The sequence below is a fragment of the Mercenaria mercenaria genome, chromosome 7, assembly GCF_021730395.1.
Source record: "Mercenaria mercenaria strain notata chromosome 7, MADL_Memer_1, whole genome shotgun sequence".
NCBI classification, from domain to species: Eukaryota; Metazoa; Mollusca; class Bivalvia; order Venerida; family Veneridae; genus Mercenaria; species Mercenaria mercenaria.
Genome location: NC_069367.1, coordinates 80,741,326 through 80,766,067, shown reverse-complemented (window position 1 = coordinate 80,766,067; position 24,742 = coordinate 80,741,326). Strand labels below are relative to the sequence as shown.

The following is a 24,742-nucleotide window of genomic DNA, read 5'->3' as shown; positions in this document are numbered from 1 at the left end:
TTTTTATTAATAGATTAGTAGATTTACTCAGCACCCTTTCATTATGAACACGTGCACATTCAAATGCAACAACTCCGGGTGTCAAATTCATCCTCTTTTAGTACAGACACAGAGCGATCTGACTTGAGCGACAGAGCGGGAGAAAGTCCAAGTAATAGAAGGAGAGAAATCGTTTTAGAAACAGGCATTTATGGCTTACTGAACTTAGCTCTGTTTTAAACATTAATGTACTTAGTGTACAGCAACAATAGAAACGTAGCACTATTTCCATGGAAGAACGAATGCACCCCTCATACTTAGGTGGTCTACTCTTAAGAGCATCTCATAAATATCAAGTGCTTGACTTGTATTTGAAATGTAATTTGATTTAGGTTCTTTCAACCAATTGTACTTAACTGGCTCGTGCATATTATGAATATGACCTTTGACCATTAATGTGACCTTGACCTTGAAGCCAGCCATCAAATACTTGCACTCTGCACATTGTCTCGATGTGGTTTTAGTCTCCAGGTCAATATGTCTTTGATTGTTGATCGACTGAACACACAAGCATACAAGATCCTTTCAAAATGGTACAAATGTCAAATTTGAAAGCTACACTTAGTTACTTATACTCCGGTAACAGAAAATGTTGAAGGACGGACAGATGAACGGATAATACCATTCCATAATACGTCCTGTTTTTACAAACCTGGCGTATAAAAAAAAACAATTAATTTAAGGTATATATAACTTATATATAGTATGTATATTTAGAGACTTATGCCCTATATAAAAAAATATAGGGAGATAAGTATGGTAAAAGGTATGGTCCGTTTTCGCTGCGCTTTCTCTCAATGTCCTCTGTCATTGTATACTATCTGCAGAAATTCCAAACATTAGTTGTAGTGTAATGCCCTGGACAGTAAAAGTAGGGTAGAGTAATGTTCATGTGTGTTACACTTTGTAACTTCAAACTGTTCATAAGCGCCAGTATTAGGTGAAAGTTAGGTCATGTTGTTGAACTGTCAGCAGTTGACAGCACGCTCGAATTTTCTTAGTGTTTGACTTTAAATTAGAGCTTTGCCTATAAAAAAATCTAATTTAAAAGGGGCATAACTATATCAGAATTCAAGCAAGAATAATGGGGATTGTTCCTCCTTGTGTAGACTTCGATAGTAAGTCATTATTTCAACTTTAAAAGGGGCGTAACTGAATTAAATGTTCCTCATCGAAATCAAACATTTTTGATGGAAATAAGGAAACACATCATTGTCGTTTAAATTCTTTATGATACCTAGAAACATGACATACAACGGCTACAGATTGGTGTCATCAAAGCTCTTTTTATATGTCTGCTCTCCCAGGCGACAGAAAATAACTGATCTTCAATATCAGGAATGAAAAATGTACGAATAGAGAAATGAACACTATTTCTTGTTGCGTTCCGTTCACTTGTATTGGTGAGAACAACATTACATTTAGTACTATAATATATATTTCTATATTGTCAATCTTTATATTGGATTGAAAACTTCAAGAAGACATCTCGGTGTAGCAATCCAACAACAAAAATGTCTAGTATACCCCATTAAACAAAAATGTTACCTGTACCCAATTATTTTTGCAGTGTGAGGTTTAGGAAGTAGCAGATAGAAATCTTAAATTACAGTATAAATTTATGTATTTGTCCAAATCAATAAACATCCCGTAAAGTGTTTTGTTTGTACAGAAATTATATTTTCATGCACGGCTACGAACTTTTTCTTCACTATAAACTTGCATTGTACCTTCAATAACCTTTTAACAAACAAAGATAAACATGTCAGACCAAAAGCAGAGTGAAGATACATTATATGGCCACCAACTGGGCGTCATCGTTTGAAAAACACACTACCAATTCAAAATGAGTCCTCTGTTATGTAAAAAAGTAAACAAATGACGCCATTTTGAACTGCAATCAGCATTTTTCTCACCTAAAAGCAGCAACTTACAAAATACGTCCAACACCCTCCCCCCTGATTGTGAGTAAGATTTTCGACTGTCATTCATTCATTCCAATGATTCATTAACAGAGTCCGTTGTTTACATTTTAATCGTAACCGTTACAGCTGTAAAACCACCATATTTTAAAAAAATAGAAGTATGCGAAGAGCTCTGGTACGGTCTCTACACTACTAGAACTGTTACACCAGATATATTTGATGTATTGTCAGTTATTATACAAAAACCGTACAGATCATCTTCATGATTTCAGGATCTTTGCTTTAAATTTTCAGATACAAGTTGACTTTATAAAATTGACATGTAGCTTCTTAAAAACCGTTCCACGATATGACATTTTGTGAGGCCTAAAGTTAAATCGACTAAGGTTTGAAATCTATGTCGATATACTGTATCATTGAACACAAAATCAATTACACAAATGAGGAATACGACAGTACAAATACAGTTTTCAGGGGAAAAATTAGATAGGAATACGGATTTTAAAAGAAACAATTTTATATGTATATAGGAACAAGATTTAGATACTGTTGATATTGAAAATGTTTATTTATCAAAGAATAAGGACAGACGATTCTTGCAATAAATTTACATCTTTGTTCATCCTACTAGGGACGTCAACGTTCCTTTTATCTAATGCCATTAAAACAATTTCACTGGCCTAAATGCCACATTGAATTCAAATATACTTTCACAAAGTCATGACAAACATCTTTGTATCGTATCACCGTTATAGGATCAAGTCCGCACTTTGTCCCGTTCTCTGGCTTAAAATGGTCCCGGTGTGCAACTTATTTGGAAATATTAAAGGAATATATGTTTAATCTAGTGCATATGTATGTGTTGCATATGTCCTTATGTTTTAACATGAAGTTTTATAGAAATATACATCAAAATGATTCCTATATAAATTGCCTGTGTCCTTTTCAAGGGTGGGTATGGGAGAGAGAGAGAGAGAGAGAGAGAGAGAGAGAGAGAGAAAATTCTAGATCTTCAGAAAACGTTTCCAGCAGTTAGTTTTAGAGAAAGATCCTAGGCACCCGGGCATAATTTGAGGCATGGGAAATCACAAACCCTCCGATGGCTTCCTCATATGACGAATTCTATACCCCAAACGATGTATCGAACCCACATTGTCGGGGGGGGGGGGGGGGTGACTCAAAATCATTGACCTGTACCACTCGATCGCAGAGGTCCCCAAGGGCTTATTGAAAAGCGTGAATGAATACAAATATTGAAATATTTGTCCAGCCTTAGAACGAACAATACGCTTAAATCTTATGTAATTACGATTTAATTATCATCTCTTCTAAACTAAAATTGAAAACTAACAAGCTGTTGTCAGTGTATCATAAATATGAAAATACGTAGTTATTTATTGTAAAAAAATTTAAAGGTTAAAAACATGCAGGTAGTACTTGTTAAAAAATCTTTCAGAATTATTTTTCACTTCAAGCGTAGCCTCCTGACTTAACAAAAAAGCGCGTTTCTTACTATAAAAATGATATCGATATTAGAGGTTCAAAATAAATTCTATTGATCAGATATTTATATCGACAGCTTTGTGCACAGACTTCCGCTTCCACTTCTGTCGGAAAGAAGAGAGCATCAGTTGGCTGTTCAAGGTAATAATTGTATGATCTTTTTATACATGTATGCCTTTAGCACTTTTGTGTAAATAGAATCTGCGGTAAAAACATAAGTTCTATCCCTAATATAACTTAGATTTTAAAAGATAAAATAGTTAATCTAATCCATTCAGTATGACTGTCCTACGAAAGTGTGTATTTAAAGCACTTTATTGATCAGATCAGAACATTGCAAAACTTCGAACATAACAGGTCTTCGTCATTTCAACATATCATAATATACACGAATATACACAAATGTAAATTATTTTACATATATGCTAAAACATATTATATCTGTTTGCGCCAACTGTCATTTTTGATATTGTTATTTGGCACACCTTTTCAAAAGAAAACTGAATTGGTAACTTTTGAAAAAGAAACCGACTAGGTATCATCAACCATAAAACAAAGTGTTGAAACAGTATTATCAATGCATATTCCGAATTCTACTCACCTTGATGGTAACGTTAAACTTCCAGGAGTGAAAACTGAATGTTTTAAGTTTTTGTCCTAATTTTATAAGAGACAAATAAGAAAACAACTCAAGCAATTTTACTTGCAAAGGCTAAATAATGAAAACAGAGAGCTTTTATCACTATTATGTTTTCAAAAGTCTAATAAGATTTAGAAAAAAAGAAAAAGAAAACAATTATATGTCATGAAAACCTGTTCTAAAACATGCAAGAGTTGTTGCTTTTCTAAATGTTGAATGTTTATGCCTTAAAATCATATACACGATGGCCAAAAATAAAAAAAGTTGTTCGAGCATGTTCTTTGGGGTTTTTTTTATTGGGCTAAGTTTAACATAACACCGACACAAGTATAGGTCACTTACCAGTTTTTGATAGAGGTGCCCCTCCATGTATTATTTTATTGCACCGACTTTCCGGATGGCTTCCATACATAGAAAATTCAACGCCACGAGCAAGTCTAGAACCAACATTGGTAACTGGCAAGTTGTTTGAAGTCAGCGACCTTAACCACTCGGCCTTGTAGCAGCGGAGCATCATATTAGACAACATTTGATTACTAATAGAAAAAAGAACAATAGGTGAAAATTTAACATTTGGATTCAAATAAATACCTAAATTTACTGTAAAAATATATGCTCTGTTCCTTTTACAATTTTCACACAAGAAAGTAACAAATGACGCTTCTATTGAGATAATTCGGTTTATAAGCATTACTCAATTTGCATTCATCCAGTTGCAACATAAAATTCACATACATGCAACTTAGATGTTGTCATTAGGAGAAATGATATTATAGCTAATTTCAAATATGCAGTTTAGCAGCATATCACCTGTTACACGGTTCTTTTAAAAAGATCAGAGTATAAAGGCGCTTAGCTCCATTAATTATCGTTTTATCTATAAAATGTATATAAATTCGAAAGATGTTTTGTGTTCTTTTAATAACTCCTTTCAGTTGTTGTAACTCAGGAGATGATTGTAACAAACGACTATGTGGAATAAAGGACCGTGAGTTTATTTATTTCCTTCTGTCATTACAAAAATGCTTCTTATCTCATACCTAGAACTGCAAAGAACTACGAATACATATTTATGACAGACAGATATCTGTTTTTTTTTCCGTAATGACGAGAGAAACAAAAATACAATGCTCATGCAAGGGAGCTTGAGAGACGTTGCAAATATTATTACCTCTCATGAATAGACTAAATTAAACCGAACCTATTATTAATAGCTTGGTTGCATTCTATGTTTCTAAGGGATCTCACAATTTCATAAACTTTAACCGCAACAACTTTTATTTGCCATCTGTACAAAGTGTTTTTTTCTTTCAATTGGTGTTTACTTGTTCTTTTGGTCATGGACGAAATTCGATTTGAGTATTATAGAATTCCGCTTCAGCGTTAGAGATGTTGTACATCTCACTACCTCTCAAGAACAGTTAAATCGTATTTACGGAAGATCCGTGGTGACATTTCAACTTCATTATTTCACGGTTTCTGCTTCATGTTTTCACGATTTCCACTTCATGAATTCACGAATTCACGACTTCTGGTTCCTGATTTCACGATTTCGACTTCACGAATTCACGATTTCACGAATTCACGGTTTAACGATTTCCACTTCACGAATTCACGATTGAACTCACAAGTTTGCGATTTCACGATTTCCACTTCACGAATTCACAATTTCACGAGTTCATTATTAAACTTCACGATTTCTTGATTTCGCGATTTCCACTTCACGAATTCACGATTTCACTAATTCACGATTTCCACTTCAAGAATTCACGATTTCTCGATTTCACGATTTCATAATATAGTTTACCAATTATTTTCATATATGTGGCTGGAAAACACCAACGTAGGCATTTCGTGAAGATGAAAGTTTTATGTGTTATATGTGAAGTATATGATATAAGTAGTTCATTGATGCCGGTAGTCACAATTCTAAGGTCAAATTAAGGTCAAGAAATTAGGTCAAAGGTCATTAAGTGCAGTTTTTACTAATTTCACTTATATGGCATCATATCTTTGCCATTTTGATGAAATAAGTGAGCTAAAATGGTATTTGATTGAAGCAAATGTATTCAGCTATTAAATAAAATCACTATATGCAAATTAGCTCATTTGCATATTAACAAATATTGATGAAAGCGACAAAATCGTACAAAATTACGATAAAAATTGGCATGTATGTACAGCTGTATAATATTTATTGTTTTATTTATAATTTTCATGATTTGAAAAACAGAAAGGTAACAAATGATATGTGGGATACTCATTTCTTGATAAACGCAACTGTTTTTTATCACCATCATATGTGTTTTATGTGTAGATACTGCTAGAAGTGGGTGGGTTGAGTTGACTTCTGACCAACAGTTATCTTTAGAACAATTGTGTAGTTGTTTTCACAAAAGCAAGGCAATTCTTTTGCATTAGGTACATATCTGCCAGCTATTTCAAACTGTGAACCTATGTCAGACAGCCAATATGGCTGCCATTTTTCTTCACAATGGCGACCAAAACAAGCACCAAAGGTAAGTATTTCAAAAGTATGCATATATATGAGCGTTTACATACGTTTAAATGTAATTTATTGCAATATTAAGATTGATAAATACAATTGATAATAAGACCATATGCCATGTAGGCAACCTCAGATAACCAAAATGGCGCTCATTTGATCAAAATGGCTGCCAAATGTTAATATGTTAAGGTTTCTTTGCATACATTATATAGTTAACATAGTTGTTTTATGTAATTTAGCACAGTATTGTGATTGAAAAACATTACTATTTTAAATCAGGTTGACACCATCTCAGACAACCAATAAGACAGCCACTTTTTACAATGGCCGTCAAGAAGTCAGTATGTTCAGTTTTTCTAATATACTGGAGAATGTACAGAAGGTTTTATGTAAGGTTTTGCAGTATTTTGACGAATAATTAAACAATATACTATTTAAAACATACATTGGGTTTACAGACAGGATAGCCTAAATTGGTATCAATAGTATACTTGGTATAACGACTGGGTACTAAATGTATCTAGTGGTATAGAGAAGACAAATATGTATATCTTTGGCATATCGGCAGGCAAACTTGGCTTTTCATACATGCCACTATGGATATTCTTAGGATACAGACAGGCAAACCGTGTATAAGTGATATATAGTCAGGCCATTTTTTGGCATCATTTGTTTACAGACACGCCATCCGAGCCTAATATTGATGCCACTATCGGTATCGACGGTATACAGACATGCCACTCTTGGTATCCTGTGTATATAGATTGGCCCTACTTGCCAAACATACAGACATCTAGGGAAAACCTGGCTATACATATAGACAACAATAGGTAGCTTTGATACAGAGACAGATAAAATGGGTATCCTAGTTATACAGGAAAATTATCCTGGGTATACATACATGTACATTCCACTATGGGTATCTTATTTATACAATCATTCACTCTGTGTGTTTTGTGCATACATGTACAGCCACCCTGGCTATACATACAGTCCACTTTTGGTACCTTGGCTATAAATACAGGTCATGTGTATACAGAAAGGCCTATCTCGGTATCCTGTGCATACAGACAGGTCATATTGGCTACACATGTATACATACTGACAAATACTGGTATACTGAATACACAGACAGCTTCTGTGTATTCTGGACATACAGAAGGGCCAACCGAGTTTCCTTGCAACTCTGGATATTCTGGGTATACGGGCATGGCATCCTGGCTTTACAGTTGTATATAAAGGCTACTAAGGGTATCTTCGATTTACATACACACCATTCTGGGTATCTTGGGTATATAGAAATGCCATCACGGCTATACATTTAGGTCACTTTGGATAGCATTGGTTTACAGACAGGTTACCTATGTATCCACGGTATAAAGCCATGCCACTCTGTGTAGCCTGGATATACAAACATGTCATCGTGGCCATATATACTGGCCATTATGGATATCCCGGTTTTACATAATAAGCCTTTCTGGATAAAAAAACTGGGTATACAGGCAGACCATCGTTGCTATACACTAGGCCAGCATATGCATTGAGTATGCTTGGTATATAGACAGGTCTCCTGAGTGCATCCTACGTAGGCCACCTTGAGTATCCTGTGTATACAAAAAATCCTGACCGTTCACCACTATGAATATCCTAGGTATAAATACATGCCACTGGTGTACCCTAGGTATAAAGGCAGTTCTATCTGGGTATCCTTGGTATACTGTCAGGTCTTCTTGGCTATAAATACAGGCCACCATTGGATCCTGGGTACCGCTATTTGTAAACTTGCTATGCATAAAGACCGCTCTGGGCATACTGGGTATATAGGTCTTCCTGGTTATATATACAGAAAACTATGGGTATCCTAGGTGTACAAACAGGCCTCTCGTGGCATCCATTGTATACATACAGGCTATCTGGGCTATATATGTATGCCAATACGGATATCCTTGATATACAGAAAGACCGGCAATGTATCCAAGGTAGACAGGTCACTCTGTAATATGGATATACATACAGGTCAGGTTAGCAATACATACAGATACACTTTGAGTGGCCGTGGCATAAAAAGAGGCAACTATCGGTACTTTAGGTATAGATGCAGGACATTTTGGGTATCTGGGTTATACAGACTGACAACGTGTGTATCCTGTGTATACAGACAGACCATCGTAGCTTTACATATATGCCAGTTATACATATACTAATTACGCTTCACAACTTTGCATCGATCGCGTAAAAAATGGATCTAAGTTTGCATGCATACAAAGGATACCACGTGTGACATGTATGACTGTATTCCTATAATACCCAAAGTAATGTATCATATACTTATGTCGATTGCAAGACGAAATGTGGCAATTCAATGTGCAGGTCAAAGGGAAATAACTAACAGGGCCTTTGATTGGTTGAAAAAAGTATATGGTATTTCGAGACAAATATTTAAGATGTAAAGTGGTCTCTCATTGGTGAAATATCTGTTGAATATGTTTGAAAACTGTTTTATTTCTTAAATTGAAGTTCTACGCCATGATTAATGGAGGAAAAAATATTTGAAGTGTATTTTGTTTGAAAATTTTGCTTGTTTTAGTGATTAGGAATTTTCATGAAATGTAAACAAAAATTCACTGCCGGACTGGGGGTTACTGACTTGCGGGTGAAAAAAGTGCACAAAAATGACGGTCAACATGTATATTTCTGGCTGTTTTCTTTTAGGCCTTGGATAGTTCTTTCACCCTGGGTAGGTGGCATCAAAAGTTTAAATGTTAGGAAAGAGCTATAACCCAAAACATTACAATGTAAGTCTATGGGAAAACTGTTACTTCCCTTTTGACCTAAAGGGCACCCTGAATTGCTATATTGCCATGCCATGTGGGTGGCTGTAAACAGAGAAATACACGATGAATGTGTTTTATTTGCATAATAGTGTCTGGTTTAAAACTTTTAAAACATAAAACGTGTCTTCACATAGATTTTTCATGAAAATTTATCATAAAAATGGGATTACTACTGGTACTGGTGTGACGGAGAGGTACTTTTCTGCCTCAGAAAGCTATATTGCAGCGTATATGCTGTTCTATGCATATTTATATGATTTCGACTGAATTTCAAGCTTATATATGCACAATTGTGAATACAGTAAGCAATAAATGGAACCAGATAGCTCTGTGTAAATCGGAAATCCGAGAAATGAATATTATTTGGCAAAAAGAATAAAGATAGCGTTCTTTTTTATAAAAAAGTATAAGCCCAGTGAATGTCTGAAATGATACAGCTGGACCTTGATCTTGATCATTCTCATACATTTTGTGTTAATTTGCATAAAATTTAGACAAATCTGTATTTGAAACAGTCGCTGGTGTCAATTTTAGTTTATTTTCTGTACTATTTTCGAAAAATGAAAAAAGTATCTCTTTCAAAGGTTTATTTGAACGGTAAATAGGGGGCTTTATAGTTAAAATAACTGCTGATTTATTGAAATATAGTCACGTAATTGTGTTAGCACATCGCTAATTATATGAGAAATGAACGATATTTTACCATAAAGGGAAACAATTTATCAATCGCGATTGACAATAGATGATAATACGAATCTGAATTACCTCCCTTTAATAGCAAAATACTTATTTTTTGCCTATTTTTATGATGTCCCGTTTATTTTGAGTAACTTAAATGACAGTTTTCGTTAGATTGTGTTAACACATTGGCAAAAATGCATGGTGCTTCCCCTGTAATGCATTTTTTCTTTTACAGAAACTGAAAAAGGCATTAAAAATAGTGTTCATTTGAGAATTTTCCTACCTTTATCCTTAATCTTCGGGACTACATGAAGATTTATGTCATTTTTTTTTGCCAGTCTGGTAAAACGTAAATATCTAACAGTGACATTACACTTTTAACAAGTTCTGCACGTCATATTTTCTAATACAGGCTGTAGAATGTAGCATCAGCAGTCAAATTCCTACAATTTCTGGACGTCAGGTGCTTATTTTGACTGCTCCCCGGGGTCCGTTTAACGTATATATAGATTTCAATTTATTAATTTTCTTCACGGTACCACTTATTGCTATATATTCGTTCAGTTTTGATTACACTCTTGCATCCTAAAGTTGTCTGATAGGCGCATAAGGTGCAAAATCTATGAAAACACGCGATTTTGGTGGTGGGTGGGGTAAGAAATAGACCCAACGTCGACATAAATATCAGCGTATTCATGAAATATACACGCAACCAATTAGACGGGACATTTATTAGTACGCATTCCTCATTTGAACCATATGGGTAAAATAATAGGAGAACGATGACTGAAATATCATGGATTTCTTGATTCAAGTGAAATATTATCTCTATCTCAGAATGCAGGCAGGTCCCGCCACCAAAATTTCGTCAGCGATTTTCAGCATATGGGTATCCGAGTAAAAAGGTAATCATATCTCAGTTCGTAAATGTTTATTTTAACATTCTGAGCAATATTTTGTTCATATAAAAAGAAAAGTATCTCTTTAGGTCAAAGGGAAATAACTAACAGGGCCTTTGATTGGTTGAAAAAGTATATGGTATTTCGAGACAAATATTTAAGATGTAAAGTGGTCTCTCATTGGTGAAATATCTGTTGAATATGTTTGAAAAAACTGTTTTATTTCTGAAATTGAAGTTCTACGCCATGATTAATGGAGGAAAAAATATTTGAAGTGTATTTTGTTTGAAAATTTTGCTTGTTTTAGTGATTAGGTATTTTCATGAAATGTAAACAAAAATTCACTGCCGGACTGGGGGTTACTGACTTGCGGGTGAAAAAAGTGCACAAAAATGACGGTCAACATGTATATTTCTGGCTGTTTTCTTTTAGGCCTTGAATAGTTCTTTCACTCTGGGTAGGTGGCATCAAAAGTTTAAATGTTAGGAAAGGGCTATAACCCAAAACATTACAATGTAAGTCTATGGGAAAACTGTTACTTCCCTTTGACCTGCAAATGCTACCAATCCAACCAGGTTTGCATGTTTGAATGTGCATGCGAGGCTATTTATATACCAACTGTAGAAATGTACAAGGCAACAAGGACAATAAAGTTGTGACATTTTTAAAACAATGTCCTATGGTATTGTGTATAGAGAAAAGACTATGAGCAAGATTGAACTGTGTAAACTACGTTGTGCAGTATTTGTATAAGTGTTAAATACTTATTATATATATTCTTAATGCATGGAATATTTACAAGCTTTACTTGGACATTTATAAAACTGATAAGATTCTTATCAATGGTTAAGAACAGATATATATGTACTAAATGGATGTTTTAAATGCATATTTGATACATTTCAATTAATATTCATGAGTATGCAAATGAGCTGAACAACTCTTAATTAATATTTATGAAGAACATTTTTCCAAAATCAAAATATCTTACTATCTCAAATATGGTTTATATTTGAGAAATGTAAATATTGTCAGTTTTTTAATTTAATATTTCTTTTTTTTAATGATTAATATACCCCACCCACTTTTGACAGTATTTACTCTTGCAAACAATAAATAATGCTACAAAAAGATATATATTTATATAAAGTAATGTTTCAAATGTAATATTGCTTATTTTTGTCCATTTATAAACACAAATAGTGAAGATGTTAATTTTTGTATTATTTGAAAATAACATTTTTAATGAATTATCTGCCCATTTTTTAAGTTTTCATGAATATTCATAAATATGTAAATGAGAAATTTTTTAATTAAGTGTTTGTAAATAAAAGTACAAAACCATAGCTTCATTTTGATACCATTGTTGTTATTCTACACCAATAAATGACCAAGATACAAGGTATTTTATGTGACACACATGAAAATATGCACCGAATGACCTTTGACCTCGTTTATTCCATTATAAAGGGCCTCTCAAACGTGACTACCGGGCAAGTCTTTCTTGTGGCACCTAGTAGATAACGTTTAACATGGTAGTCGTCCATCTTCAGAGAATGCCTACGCAAGTCACAATTTTGAAAATTCTAAGTATACTAATAGTACAATGCCAACTTTTCGCGACTTTATTAGTCACATGACTAATGTATGACGTAGAAAATCACAGATGATATTCGTTACATGTAAGATGGCGTGTTATATATTTGCACAACTAGGTTTAGGTACTGAAAGTGGAAACTGCCCGATAATGCCTCAACTGATGAGGTAATAGACTTACAAACAATACTTTTAGAATGCATTATTGCTTTAAATGTGATTTTTTTTCCAGTCCCTTTTTTCGGTTTTAGTAAGTTCTATTAAATGAAAAGCGATGCATCTTATTCACATGTAAGCTATTGCCATCTGCTGTATAAATGATATGCAAACTGAGTTGATCAATAGGGCCGTTCAAAACGTAAAAAAGCGGCTTAGACGTTTTAATACGTTACAGGCGTGGAAAGGATATACATACAAAGTATAAATTCAACCCATGCAAGCTTCCTCTTTTAAATGAACGGAAACCAATGTGTCTATGGACGGAAATACGGATTCCAAAATAACGGAAAGACGGACGGACAACTGCAAGGCTTATTGCCCCGTCGCCATAAATGGCAGGGACATAATAAACATACTTTGCATTTTTGAATTGTCTAAAAAAGCTATAGCTACTCGGACATCTTATTGTTTTCATACATGTTTTAGTGTTGAAAGTATCCAATACTGTGTTGGTACAGGCACCAATATCGATCCCCCACCTCCACACAGACGTATGCAAGAGTATAAACTCATCCTCGATAATCCAGGCCATTCATTACATATACACTTCATTGAATGGAGAGTAACAGAATGGATTGGCCAATTGAAAATAGTGAAATCAAGAAATCATGAAATCGTATATTTAATGGTGAAATAGTAAATCGTGAATTCGTGAAGTGGAAATCGTGAAATCAAGAAATCGTGAAATTTCATCGTGAAATCGTGAAGTTTAATTGTGAAATCGTGAATTCGTGAGTTCGTGAAGTGGAAATCGTGAAATCAGGAAGCAAACATCGTGAATTCATGAATTCATGAAGTGGAAATCGTGAAATCATGAAGCAGAAAGCGTGAAATAATGAAGTTGAAGTGTCACCACGGGTCTTTCGTAGTGTTAACATCCCTAGGAAGCATAAAACTCAAACAAGCATTGGCTCTTCACACAGATTTCATTTCATGTATGCAGCTTGAAATTTACACGTTCGCTGACTCATTTTTATATGATTGATTATTTTAAAATAGGTATTTTGGTATAACTGCGCTTTAACAAAAGATTAGGAGAGAGTTTCTAATAAGATTTCAGCTTCCTTTTCATTCCTGTATGCATGCTTGATATATGTACATGTTTACATTCGCCCTATTCTTTTCCATTGAAACTTTTGACGTTCATTTCGTATGAATAGCAAAATGAAAGGCGCGAAAGTTACGTCATCGCTGCTAAGTGATACCCGACCGCTGTTTTGACGACGTCCGCGTATAGTTAGGGAGAAAGTTCTTTAGATGTCGTCGCAGTTGTTCCGTTTGGTGAATAGAATGGACGGGAAGCTGATTTTAATGTTAAATGCTACAAGTTATCTGCAATTCATAATATTATATAGTATACAAATGGAAAGGAAATATAATGTAAATATAAAAAATGAAACTATTTTTTTTCGGTGTTCATGCGACAAAGATCACGCCTTGGAAAACACACTTGAAACCATTATATTACATTAAAGTACAGAGTAATTTGTTTGACAAAAGAAGACAGGAACCTTCGTGCAAAACAACAGAATCGGCCATGAATTTACATTTAGGACAACTTGTCTGATATTAAGTGATGCATATATATATTCTGTAATCAGATATTTAAGGTTATTTTAAGGAATCATTTTGTAAACGGATTATGAATCTTAAGCTTGACGACTAGTTAGGAATAATAATATCTGTCATGTGTTTACGAATCGGATAGAAATATCGGTCCCAAGGGCACCTGCGCATTTGGCGGTAATGAGGCTTGTCGAATTACCGCCCATGGGCAGGTGACCGAGGGACGGATATTTCCATTCGATTCGTAAACATATGACTGATATTTTTCTTGCATATCGTATACATGTTAGCATTTTATTCTGGCACACTTTTTTCTTGCATACCGTATTTTACAAAAAGGTAGAACTAGTTTCTTTTTAGAACTCTTTCTTATAGTGGAGAATGAACACAAAGCGCGGGAAATTAACGTCCGTAAGCAGACGTGACGTCACGATGTTTTGCGTTACGCAAAATAACAAAGTTCTGCTTTAGTTTTGTCGTTTGTAGCGTAACGTTATGTTCTTATGGTAAACTAACGTATTTTGAATCGAGAAATATACTATAAGGAACGGAGAGAAACTATCAAGGTACCTGCTTTTTTCGTATTTTACATAAACAATATATTATTAGTGCATGAACCACTAGTTGTCATTAACAGCACGAGAGTCATCTGGCATGGGGGTGACAGATGGGTTTTGCCGGCATGGGTAAAATCACCGGAAACGTCAGTCCGGTGTGCAAGAATATAATACATGTATCTGCAGAAATGTCACACCTTTCCAGGAGGTACTATGTCAAACATCCCGGCATTTTATCATTGATATTTTTATATTATTTTGAGCCTATGTCAGCAACAAAAGTTAATAACTACACAACAGAATTGAAAATTTAGAACTTTTACACAAAAACATGTATGCCAGTGAACGGAGAGTGAAAGTCATGATTAATGAAAAGTTACTAGATCGGTAAAACAATACTGATAAAAATGTTGAATGCCTTCTATTTAAAATATTAAATATAAAATGTATTTTCATGTATTTCAAACTGGACTGAAAAGTAGGCATGATAATTCTGTATGGTCACATTGTATTTATAAATTGATTATGGTAAAGGAAGACATGCCAAAATGGTATTACATATAACGGAACACCGAACACTCAATTCCTTACGGGAAAGAAACAAGGACAAAATTAAAACAGAAAAAAACTCATTCTAAGAAAACAGCTGTCCATAAAACACTCCAAATAGAAAAAGTGATACGTGCAAAATGTAAACAATTCTAACACGACCAGCAAATAACCTACATACATGTAGAGCAAAATCTATCTCGGGTTATTCTGCAATTAACCACTCGCGTGCAATGACGTCATCCGATCCAGGTGCGTAGCACGGTCGTAAAACGTAGCTACCATTTTTTCCAACGCTCTTGATACTAGTATGTCGTGTAAGAATCGAAATAACAAGTTTCCAAGTGTGATTTATGGTAGAATAACCCTAGTTTTTTCATTCTTATAGGAAACAATATATCACTCAGGCCTACGGTCTTCGTGGTATATTCTTACGCATAAGAACTCAAAACACGGGTTATTCTACGATAAACCACACTTTGGAACTTATTATTTCTTAAAAAACCGAAGGTAAATACATTACTAGTAACACAAACAAATGCAAACAAACAAACATATTCGACATGAAAAGCATCTTCTTGCAACACCTTGATAAGGCCAGTGGTTGGTACACCGTTATGGACGTTGAATTAATTCTGGAGCGAAATCACGCCCACCATGTTCCTTTATTACAAAGTAGTGTAATGAAATAACTTCCCGCCAGGTGAACATCTTTTATATCATGTTTTTCTTACATTTTATCAACAGCCTCAATACAATCATCTGAGTGTTACAAGTGCGACCATCGGACATCTGAACAGTCTGAAGTGAGGGATCCAGCAAAGTGTATAACGCTTGGCTATTGTCAGCAGAATGAGGTATTTACAAATTTTAACATCATTAATTACATTAAAACTTATCAATGACAAAGCAAATTTCATGAAAAATTGAAACAAACAATTTACAAATTGAATAAAACAACTAAAATACTTTTCTTATACAGAGGCAAGAAAATGAATTCTAAGAAATGATAGTACCACGAAACAGTTATAGATCTTTTATAGTTATATACATCTTTATTAGATCGTTACTTATTTACAAAGGTTTGACAATAACATTTTCAAATGTTTTAAAGGAAAGTTCGGCCAATAGAAACTAGGTATTGCAATAACGACTTGTACGTTGTCGTTACTTACTTATATAAAAATGTTACGTTTGAAAATGTATTAAAAGTGTAAATATCATTACTTCTCTCATTTATAGGTGTGTTATGTTACTCAGAGTGATATTATGGGCTCTGACATCTTTTTCTATGGCTGCCAAAGTAAGCTAGTAAGTATCCTACTGTGATGGTAGACATTACCATGATACGGCTTAGAAGATATGTTTCAAGAGAAGCGGTATGAGCCAGTTCGAGTTTCATTTAATTTCCAGTATAAAGCTAAAGCAAAGCAAAGCAAGTGACCCTTTGGTATTTATGGATTTTAAAGAGAGAATCAACATACCTAATGTTGATTTGATCTGATGTATCTAAACAGTAAAATAAAAAAGTGGCTTAAATATTAGTAAATTAAGACCAACTCAATAATGATTACATGTGGCACTATAAAAAAGTGGATTTATTTTATTTTTATATTGAGTTGAAGTGTATGTCCATTTTTGCAAAAATAGCTGTAAGGTAGAACCGATAATTGAGCATTGGTCATTGCGTAATCCAGAAATATTGAGCTATATCACGATATTTTATTATCCTTTAGATGACTTTGAAGGGTTAATGTCAGTCTGAACAACATGTCAGTACAATGTAATGATGATTTTTATGAAACGTTGGTGTCTAATGAATTATGTCAAGCCTTATATTGGAATAACTTTGACTTGAATGCCGAACACGAAATGAAAGTGAGATGTCTTAACACAAGTCTTATTTTTATTGCCACATTGTAATTTACCAGACCAATTACAGCAAAGGAAACGAGCGCCTATATATCCCGACAAATTATCAACCCTATAAATTATGTTTCAATGTTGCTTATACCCACTTCTGAATTGTTCTATAGATTTGCATATATACTCAAATCTCTATTAGTATCATGACTCCCTCCGCCAACTGATATCGCTTTATAGTCAGTACTTATGTCGTTGTGACGTTAAAGGCAACAAAAAAGAAATTCATAAGTCGATTTTTCTCCAAGTATTGATTGGTACCTTTTGCACCAAAGAGGTTAAAATCCATAGGTAGTGTTCTCAAAACATCTAAAATGGTTATGAGAAAATTGTAATGAATGCATTGTTTAATTTAGATAGGTAAATATATTGTTAAAAACACACTATAATCAGAAGCTATATAATCTTATGAATGTATTTATCGTAAGTCATTATCAGGTCTCGATAAACGATTCTTTTTATTATAAACATACATTAATTCTGTCAAGAAAACGGCTTGTATTTCACAAGTAAACACAAACAGGCGAAAAAATCCATATTATACCTTTATACCAGATCTGAGATTTTGTATTTGACTCTCGTCGAGTTTGCCAGGTCGGATCACCACTGTAGGAATACCATTGAAGAAAATGACAAGTGTAGGTCAACATAATGTCACACTAGAAGTTTTGAATTACTCTACGTTTCAGTAAGATAACTTTAAAACAAATTAGCTCTCTGCAGTATTACACAAACAAGCATTGTTAATAGAAAATAAACAACATTTGGACTAGTTGAAGTAACATGAGTATATCTAAATTTAGAAATGAATAAGTCCCTATGCATGATTTTCCCCCGCAGGTTCAGTGGTTGCACTGTACTCGTACTGTAACTACTATTATAGTGCCTTAGATATCTATATGAATTAGAAATCCGTTGTGCTCAGGACGATATCAGTCGAACTGCGAATAATCGCGTGTAGTTTAACAACAAAGTGTTTTATTTTCACACACGATAGCATTTGATATGTGTTATTTCGTGATTTAATGATTTCAATCATTAGAAACCAATATCTACAAACAAATGCCAAGTATCAACAGATTTAGAAAAATGGAACTTAAGTATCACAATCACGCAATAAATGGGTCGTGAACGAGGCCTTCTTACCATCATTTCCTTGAAGAGAATATGCAGGAGTTATGGCCACATTATGAAAAAAGTTAGTAAAACGAAGCCAGCTTAACGGTTTGCCAACCATAGATATTGCAATAATCCTTTCTGTATTATATTCAGTTTAGTTAATTTCTTGACATGTTGACTGATGAGACTAAATTTGAATTTAAAAGAGAAAATGCCAAAGAACAAAATTGAAGTCTCATGACCGTCACCTACACCTAGTACGCGCTACAAAATACTGGCTAACAGTTGGCAGGGGGCGGAGGAGGATTCGAGTGGGTGCTCCTGACCCCAAATGTTTGTGTCTAGTCCTAGATTCGTATTTGAAAATATGAATATTTACTTCAAAGTATTTATGTCAGTATAAGATTAACATTTTGTTCTATAAGCAGTACAGTGTGCTAGGTTTAAAAAAGTGCATGCCTAACACATGAATTGCTAAGCATAATATAAATGTGCATTACCAATAAAAACTTGAAGTTCTTTTTTCTTTTTTTAACACATGACTGTTGAACATGACATTCATTTTTGGATGTAGCTATACAAACACAGTAAGTTTGTCAAGTTAAATTTGTTTCACGAGTATTTCTAGATTTAAAGGTAATGTCGATCCCCTTTCTTAATTCCAGTTTGTTTAGTTCTGCCAATTGTTTTCTCGATTGGGGCAAACCCTTTACTTTATCTGGGGACCAAACGCCTCTCTTCATGGAATTACACGCCTCAACACGTGTATCATTGAAGGTTCCATGTTCACCGCCGTTTGAATACATCTGCGGATGTCTCTAAATTGCTTTTTGTACTTTTAGTATGTGTAAATGTTGAGTTCTGCTCAACCCGGGTCTAGAGGGCGTGGACGGTAGCTGTTTCGCAGTCGAGTATAAATGGTCATTAGTGTTGTCTAAGGTATGATGACGATGATGATGATAATAATAATAATAATAATAATAATAATAACCTCCGATGAAACATGTAATTATTTCAGAGATGTCAAATCGTGATGGAAACAGCTTACGAGTTTTACAAGGTTTGCGTTGCAAATGTTACCCTTCCGCCTTTTATGAGTCGGAGCGAATATTGTGGCAACCTTGGAAGACGATCCGCATCACTCTGTACTTCTTGTTGCGCAGATGGTGGGTGTAACTACGGTTCTTGTAAGAACTTAAACGGTAAGTTCCGACAGCATCGATAAACGAACAGAAATAGACACATAAATAATAACAAGTCTGCGACAGGTTAAATCCAGTTAGTAGCCGTGAACATAAAGCTGACAAAATATATCTAATAAGAACGTGAGGGTCACACAATCGGCGTTTCTGGTCCAAATTTTGTAATACATACAAATAGTGCCAATGAAAATATTCTGTAATACAGTTTTTATTACAAACAAAAACAAGAGCTGTACGTAAGACAGTCAATACTCGACTATTCGAAATATTGTCCCAGAGGCAGAAAAATATTACCAAAAATGATAAAATATCGAAAGAGTTTTAAGTTCAAAAGAGGACATAATTTGACGAAAATGCTTGTCAGAGTTATTGGACTTGATGCTATCAAATAGTTTTATAACCTCGAAGGCACATGTCTAGTTTCAATTTAGTATCTGCATTTGTTCTGCAGATAATAACTTACGCGCAAAATTTTAACCAGAAGTCCAAAAAGGGGCATAATTTGCCCAAAATGCATGTCAGAGTTATGGGACTTGATCCAGTGAGGTTTGTTATTGATCTAGAAAACGAAAAAATAAGTTTCAAATCTATATGCCTTTAAGTAATAGCTTTATTTACTTGCAAGCAAAACTTTAACCAGGATTTTGTAAGTCCAAAGGGGGCATAATATGCTCAAAATACATGTCAGAGTTATGGAACTTGACCCAGTGAGGTTGGTAATTGACCTAGAAAAAGAAAAAAAAAGTTTCAAAGCTTTATGCCTTTAAAAGATAGCTGTATATACTTGCATGCAAAGCTTTAACGAAGTTGTTACACCGACGCCGACGCCGACGCCGACGCTATGATGAGTAGAATAGATTAGAAATAAATGAATTGGGAAGCTACAGACTGTTTAAAAACTTCCCTTTTGGTTCAGCTAAAGGCTCCAGGTGAGCTATATTGACCGCTCGATGACCGTTGTCCGCCGTATGTCGTGCGACGTGCGTCGTCCGTCGTACGTCGTGTGGAAACAATTTCTGAAAAGATCTTCCTCTTCAAAACCACTGGACAGGCAGATTTACACCAAATGTCACAGGAACGATCTTTTGGTGGCCCCTTTCAAAATTGCCCAAATTTGAAAACAGCGTAGAACTCTGAAAGAAAAAAATCTTGTCAGAAAGTGTTAGCCGGATTTCAAAAATATTTTGTAGAATTGATCTCTAGGTTATCCTTTACCAAAATTGCCCAAGCCGTTCTGTTTTGTTAAAAAAAATGTTGCGCTAGGGGGCGGGTCTTATTTTCCCTATGTGGCTTATATTGTAAATTTTAAAAATCTTCCTCCTCAAAACCACTTTGCAGATTTACACGAAACTTCATAGAAATGATCCTTAGGTTGCCTCCTATCAAACTTGCCCAAACAGTTGAAATCCATGCAGACCTCTGGTTGCCATGGCAACCCAAACGAAAATCTTTAAGCATCTTGTCCAAAACAACAGTAGCTAGGGCTTTGATATTGTTATTGGTCCTCTTCCAAGTTAGTTCAAATTATCCCCCTACGGTCAAATATGGCCCGCCATGTTTTATTTATGTTTTACATAGATAATACTTCGATGGAATGATATAAAATCATTACTACCGTATTTATCAAATATTTCAAATATTCCCACTGACAAATATATATTTAGCAGTGCAATTTTGTAAAAGAAAATTGCTGCCTCCTTTTACGTATTTTGGTTGCGCAAGTAGGATATATTAGAAATAAATGAATTGGGAAGCTACAGACTGTTTTAAAACTTCCCTTTTGGTTCAGCTAAAGGCTCTTAGTGAGCTATATTGACCGCGCGATGTCCGTTGTCCGCCGTGTGTCGTGTGACGTGCGTCGTCCGTCGTACGTCGTGTGGAAACAATTTCTGAAAAGATCTTCCTCTTCAAAACCACTGGGCAGGCAGATTTACACCAAATGTCACAGGAACGATCTTTTGGTGGCCCCCTTTCAAAAATTGCAAAACTAGCAATTTGAAAACGATAGAATCTGAGAAAAAAATATTTCAGAAAGTGTGCCGGTTTCATATTTTTTTTATTTAAATTTCGACGCGTAGTGGTGGGGCGGGTCTTATTTTCCCTATGTGGCTTATATTGTAAATTTTAAAAATCTTCCTCCTCAAAACCACTTTGTAGATTTACACGAAACTTCATAGAAATGATCCTTGGGTTGCCTCCTATCAAACTTGCCCAAACAGTTGAAATCCATGCAGACCTCTGGTTGCCATGGCAACCCAAACGAAAATCTTTAAGCATCTTGTCCAAAACAACAGTAGCTAGGGCTTTGATATTGTTATTGGTCCTCTTCCAAGTTAGTTCAAAGTATCCCCCTACGGTCAAATATGGCCCCGCCATGTTTTTTTATGTTTTACATAGATAATATAGGAAAATATTCTTGAAATATTATTGTCTTAAAGCATAGGGCTTTGGACTTTGATATTTGTAATGTGGCATCATCTAGTGTCCTCTGCCAAGATTGTTCAAATAATCCCCTTAGGATAAAATATGGTAAATATAGGGAAAACTTTGAAGATCTCCTTGTCCAAAACCACAGGGCTTAAGGCTTTAGTATTTTGTATGTAACAGTGTCTAGCAGTACTCTACAAAGATTGTTTAAACCATCCCCCTAGGGTTAAATATAACCCAGCCCGGGTGCCACATGGTTTATAAAGATTTATATAGGGAAAAAAACTTTGAAAATCTTCTTGTCCAAAGTCGCAGGGCCTAGGGCTTTGAAATTGGTATGTAGCTCTATTGGTCCTTTACCAAGTTTGTTCAAAATTAGCCCCCTAGGGTCAAATATTGCCCCCGCCCAGGCCCGGATCTTTAAAAAAAAATCTTATCTGAAACTGCAAGGCCTAGGCTTTTGATATTTAGTACGTTGCCTTGCCTAGTAGTCCTCTACTAAGATTATTCAAATTATGCCCCTTAGTTGGAAAGAGGCCCCACCCTGGGTGTCCCAAGTTTTACATATACTTATATAGGAAAACAATTAAAAAATCTTCTTGTCTGAAAGTTCAAGGCTTAAGCCTTTGATATTTGGTATGAATCATTTCCTAGTTGATTTCTAACATTATTGTTCGAAATATGCCCCTGGGGTGAAAAGAGACTTCGCCATGAGGTTCACTTTTTATATGAGTTATATAGGGAAAAAAACTTCATAAATTATCAGATCATATTTCCTAGACTGTTTATTATAATTACCAGTCCTGATCGTCCCAAGTAATTAAGGGTCACTTGACTGTGACCTTGACTTACTGATATACTTTCTTGTTTTGTAAGATACAGCCATGAAATTTGGATGACATGTACAGTTGTGCACACCAATCTTTAAACTGACTTTCAGTGACCATGAATATGACCATCTGACCTACTTTCTAGTTTTTTAAGAAACAACCTTGAAATTCGGTTGACATAAACAGTTTTGCACAGAGATCTTAAAACTAACTTTCAGTGACCATGAATATGACCTACTGACCTACTTTCTTGCTTTTTAAGATATTGCTTTGAAATTTAGATGACATGTACAGTCTTGCACACAGGTCTTAAAACATAATTTTAGTGACCATGAATATGACCTATTGACATAATTTCTTGTTTTGTAAGATACAGCCTTGATATTTAAGGACATGTACAGTTTTGCACACCTTAAAACTAACTTTCAGTGACATGAATGTGACCTACTGACCTACTTTCTTCTATTTAGCATCAGTTTCTCTTTTCATGCATGTAGTTTTTTTCTCAGGCGAGCGATCCAATGTCATCATGACCCTTTTGTTTTATTAATCATTAAATTATCTTGCAATAAACAACACGTACATTGGTCTCATAGTGATGATGAAGCTGATCATAACAGACAATTTCTTGAGATTTCTTATTTGAATAAATGTTTGATAAAACTTAAAGATAAATATTGCTTTATAATACAGTCTTATATGTTTTTCAATGCCAAAATAAAGTATACCGATTCTTTACAATTCGAAAACATGCCTATTTCTAATGTCGGTCACTCGATTGTATAATTATTAATAATACATATTCAAATCATTATAATACGACCTTGATGAATTTTCTGTTTCAGATCGTATTTTCAAGCTCGCATTGCAAGGGAAGTTTGATATGAAAACATTAAAAGTTATTCCTTAAGAAGAACTCAAACTGTCGGTAATGTGTTTACCAGGCTGCCTTAAATAAATATGAGACAAAATGTATCATCTTATTTCTTATTAATTGTTTAATGGTGACTGACTTATTTGGTGTTTGGCTACGATATGAAAATAACAAATACCCATTTCCGAATTTTATAATGTCAAAATCGATGTTTAGTTGTATTTCCTTCCCCGGAGAACAATTTTCCACAGACTGGGACGTTTTAAACACTCAGATAATCGGGAAAAGTGTTTCGTGTTCAAGCATTTAACAGATGGACACTTTCTACCCAGGTACCCGCTCGTGATGAAAGAATGCACAGAGGGGCATATGGAAATTTCATATGACCGTTAATTGTGTGGGTGCGACGTTAAACCCAACAAAGCAAACAAACTGTGCATATACCTTTACATATACAATTAGTCCAAACTATATGTATGGTCTGAGAGAAGAGTATGTGCACTTTTGTAGGGCGCAGTTACACATATTATAATGCTCATATAAATACACTTCACGTTTTTGTTAATTAACTTTTCCAAAATATAATGCAGTCTACAATGTACAACAAAAGAGATAGCAGCATTAATTTTGCAGTATTCACTTGCATGTATATCATGATATGTCTGCTAATGGAAATTTTTAACGTGGTATCGGGGAACTGAACTGAATAATCAGAGAGATGCATTTTCAAATACCTACAATTTTGCACTTTTGTTAAAACAAAAACATATACCGACTTCAATATTATGTTGATTTCAACACTTGCCTGACCTTTGTGAAACTTTGCGAGTCTTTCATACAATCCGGATAC

The 24,742-nt window shown here is 34.6% G+C and overlaps 1 protein-coding gene across 1 annotated transcript in view; it reads left to right on the top strand.

The window, feature by feature from the left end:
* The window catches only part of LOC123553861 (uncharacterized), a 59,182-nt gene extending 35,189 nt beyond the window's left edge, over positions 1 to 23,993 (top strand). Inside the window, exons 6-11 of the mRNA XM_045343557.2 lie at positions 3,544 to 3,608; positions 5,043 to 5,095; positions 16,265 to 16,374; positions 16,760 to 16,828; positions 19,578 to 19,761; positions 23,864 to 23,993. Of these exons, the coding sequence (XP_045199492.2) occupies positions 3,544 to 3,608; positions 5,043 to 5,095; positions 16,265 to 16,374; positions 16,760 to 16,828; positions 19,578 to 19,761; positions 23,864 to 23,928 (546 nt within the window). The 3' untranslated portion in view covers positions 23,929 to 23,993. The remainder of the gene's footprint in view (positions 1 to 3,543; positions 3,609 to 5,042; positions 5,096 to 16,264; positions 16,375 to 16,759; positions 16,829 to 19,577; positions 19,762 to 23,863) is intronic.
* Positions 23,994 to 24,742: the final 749 nt, after the last annotated feature.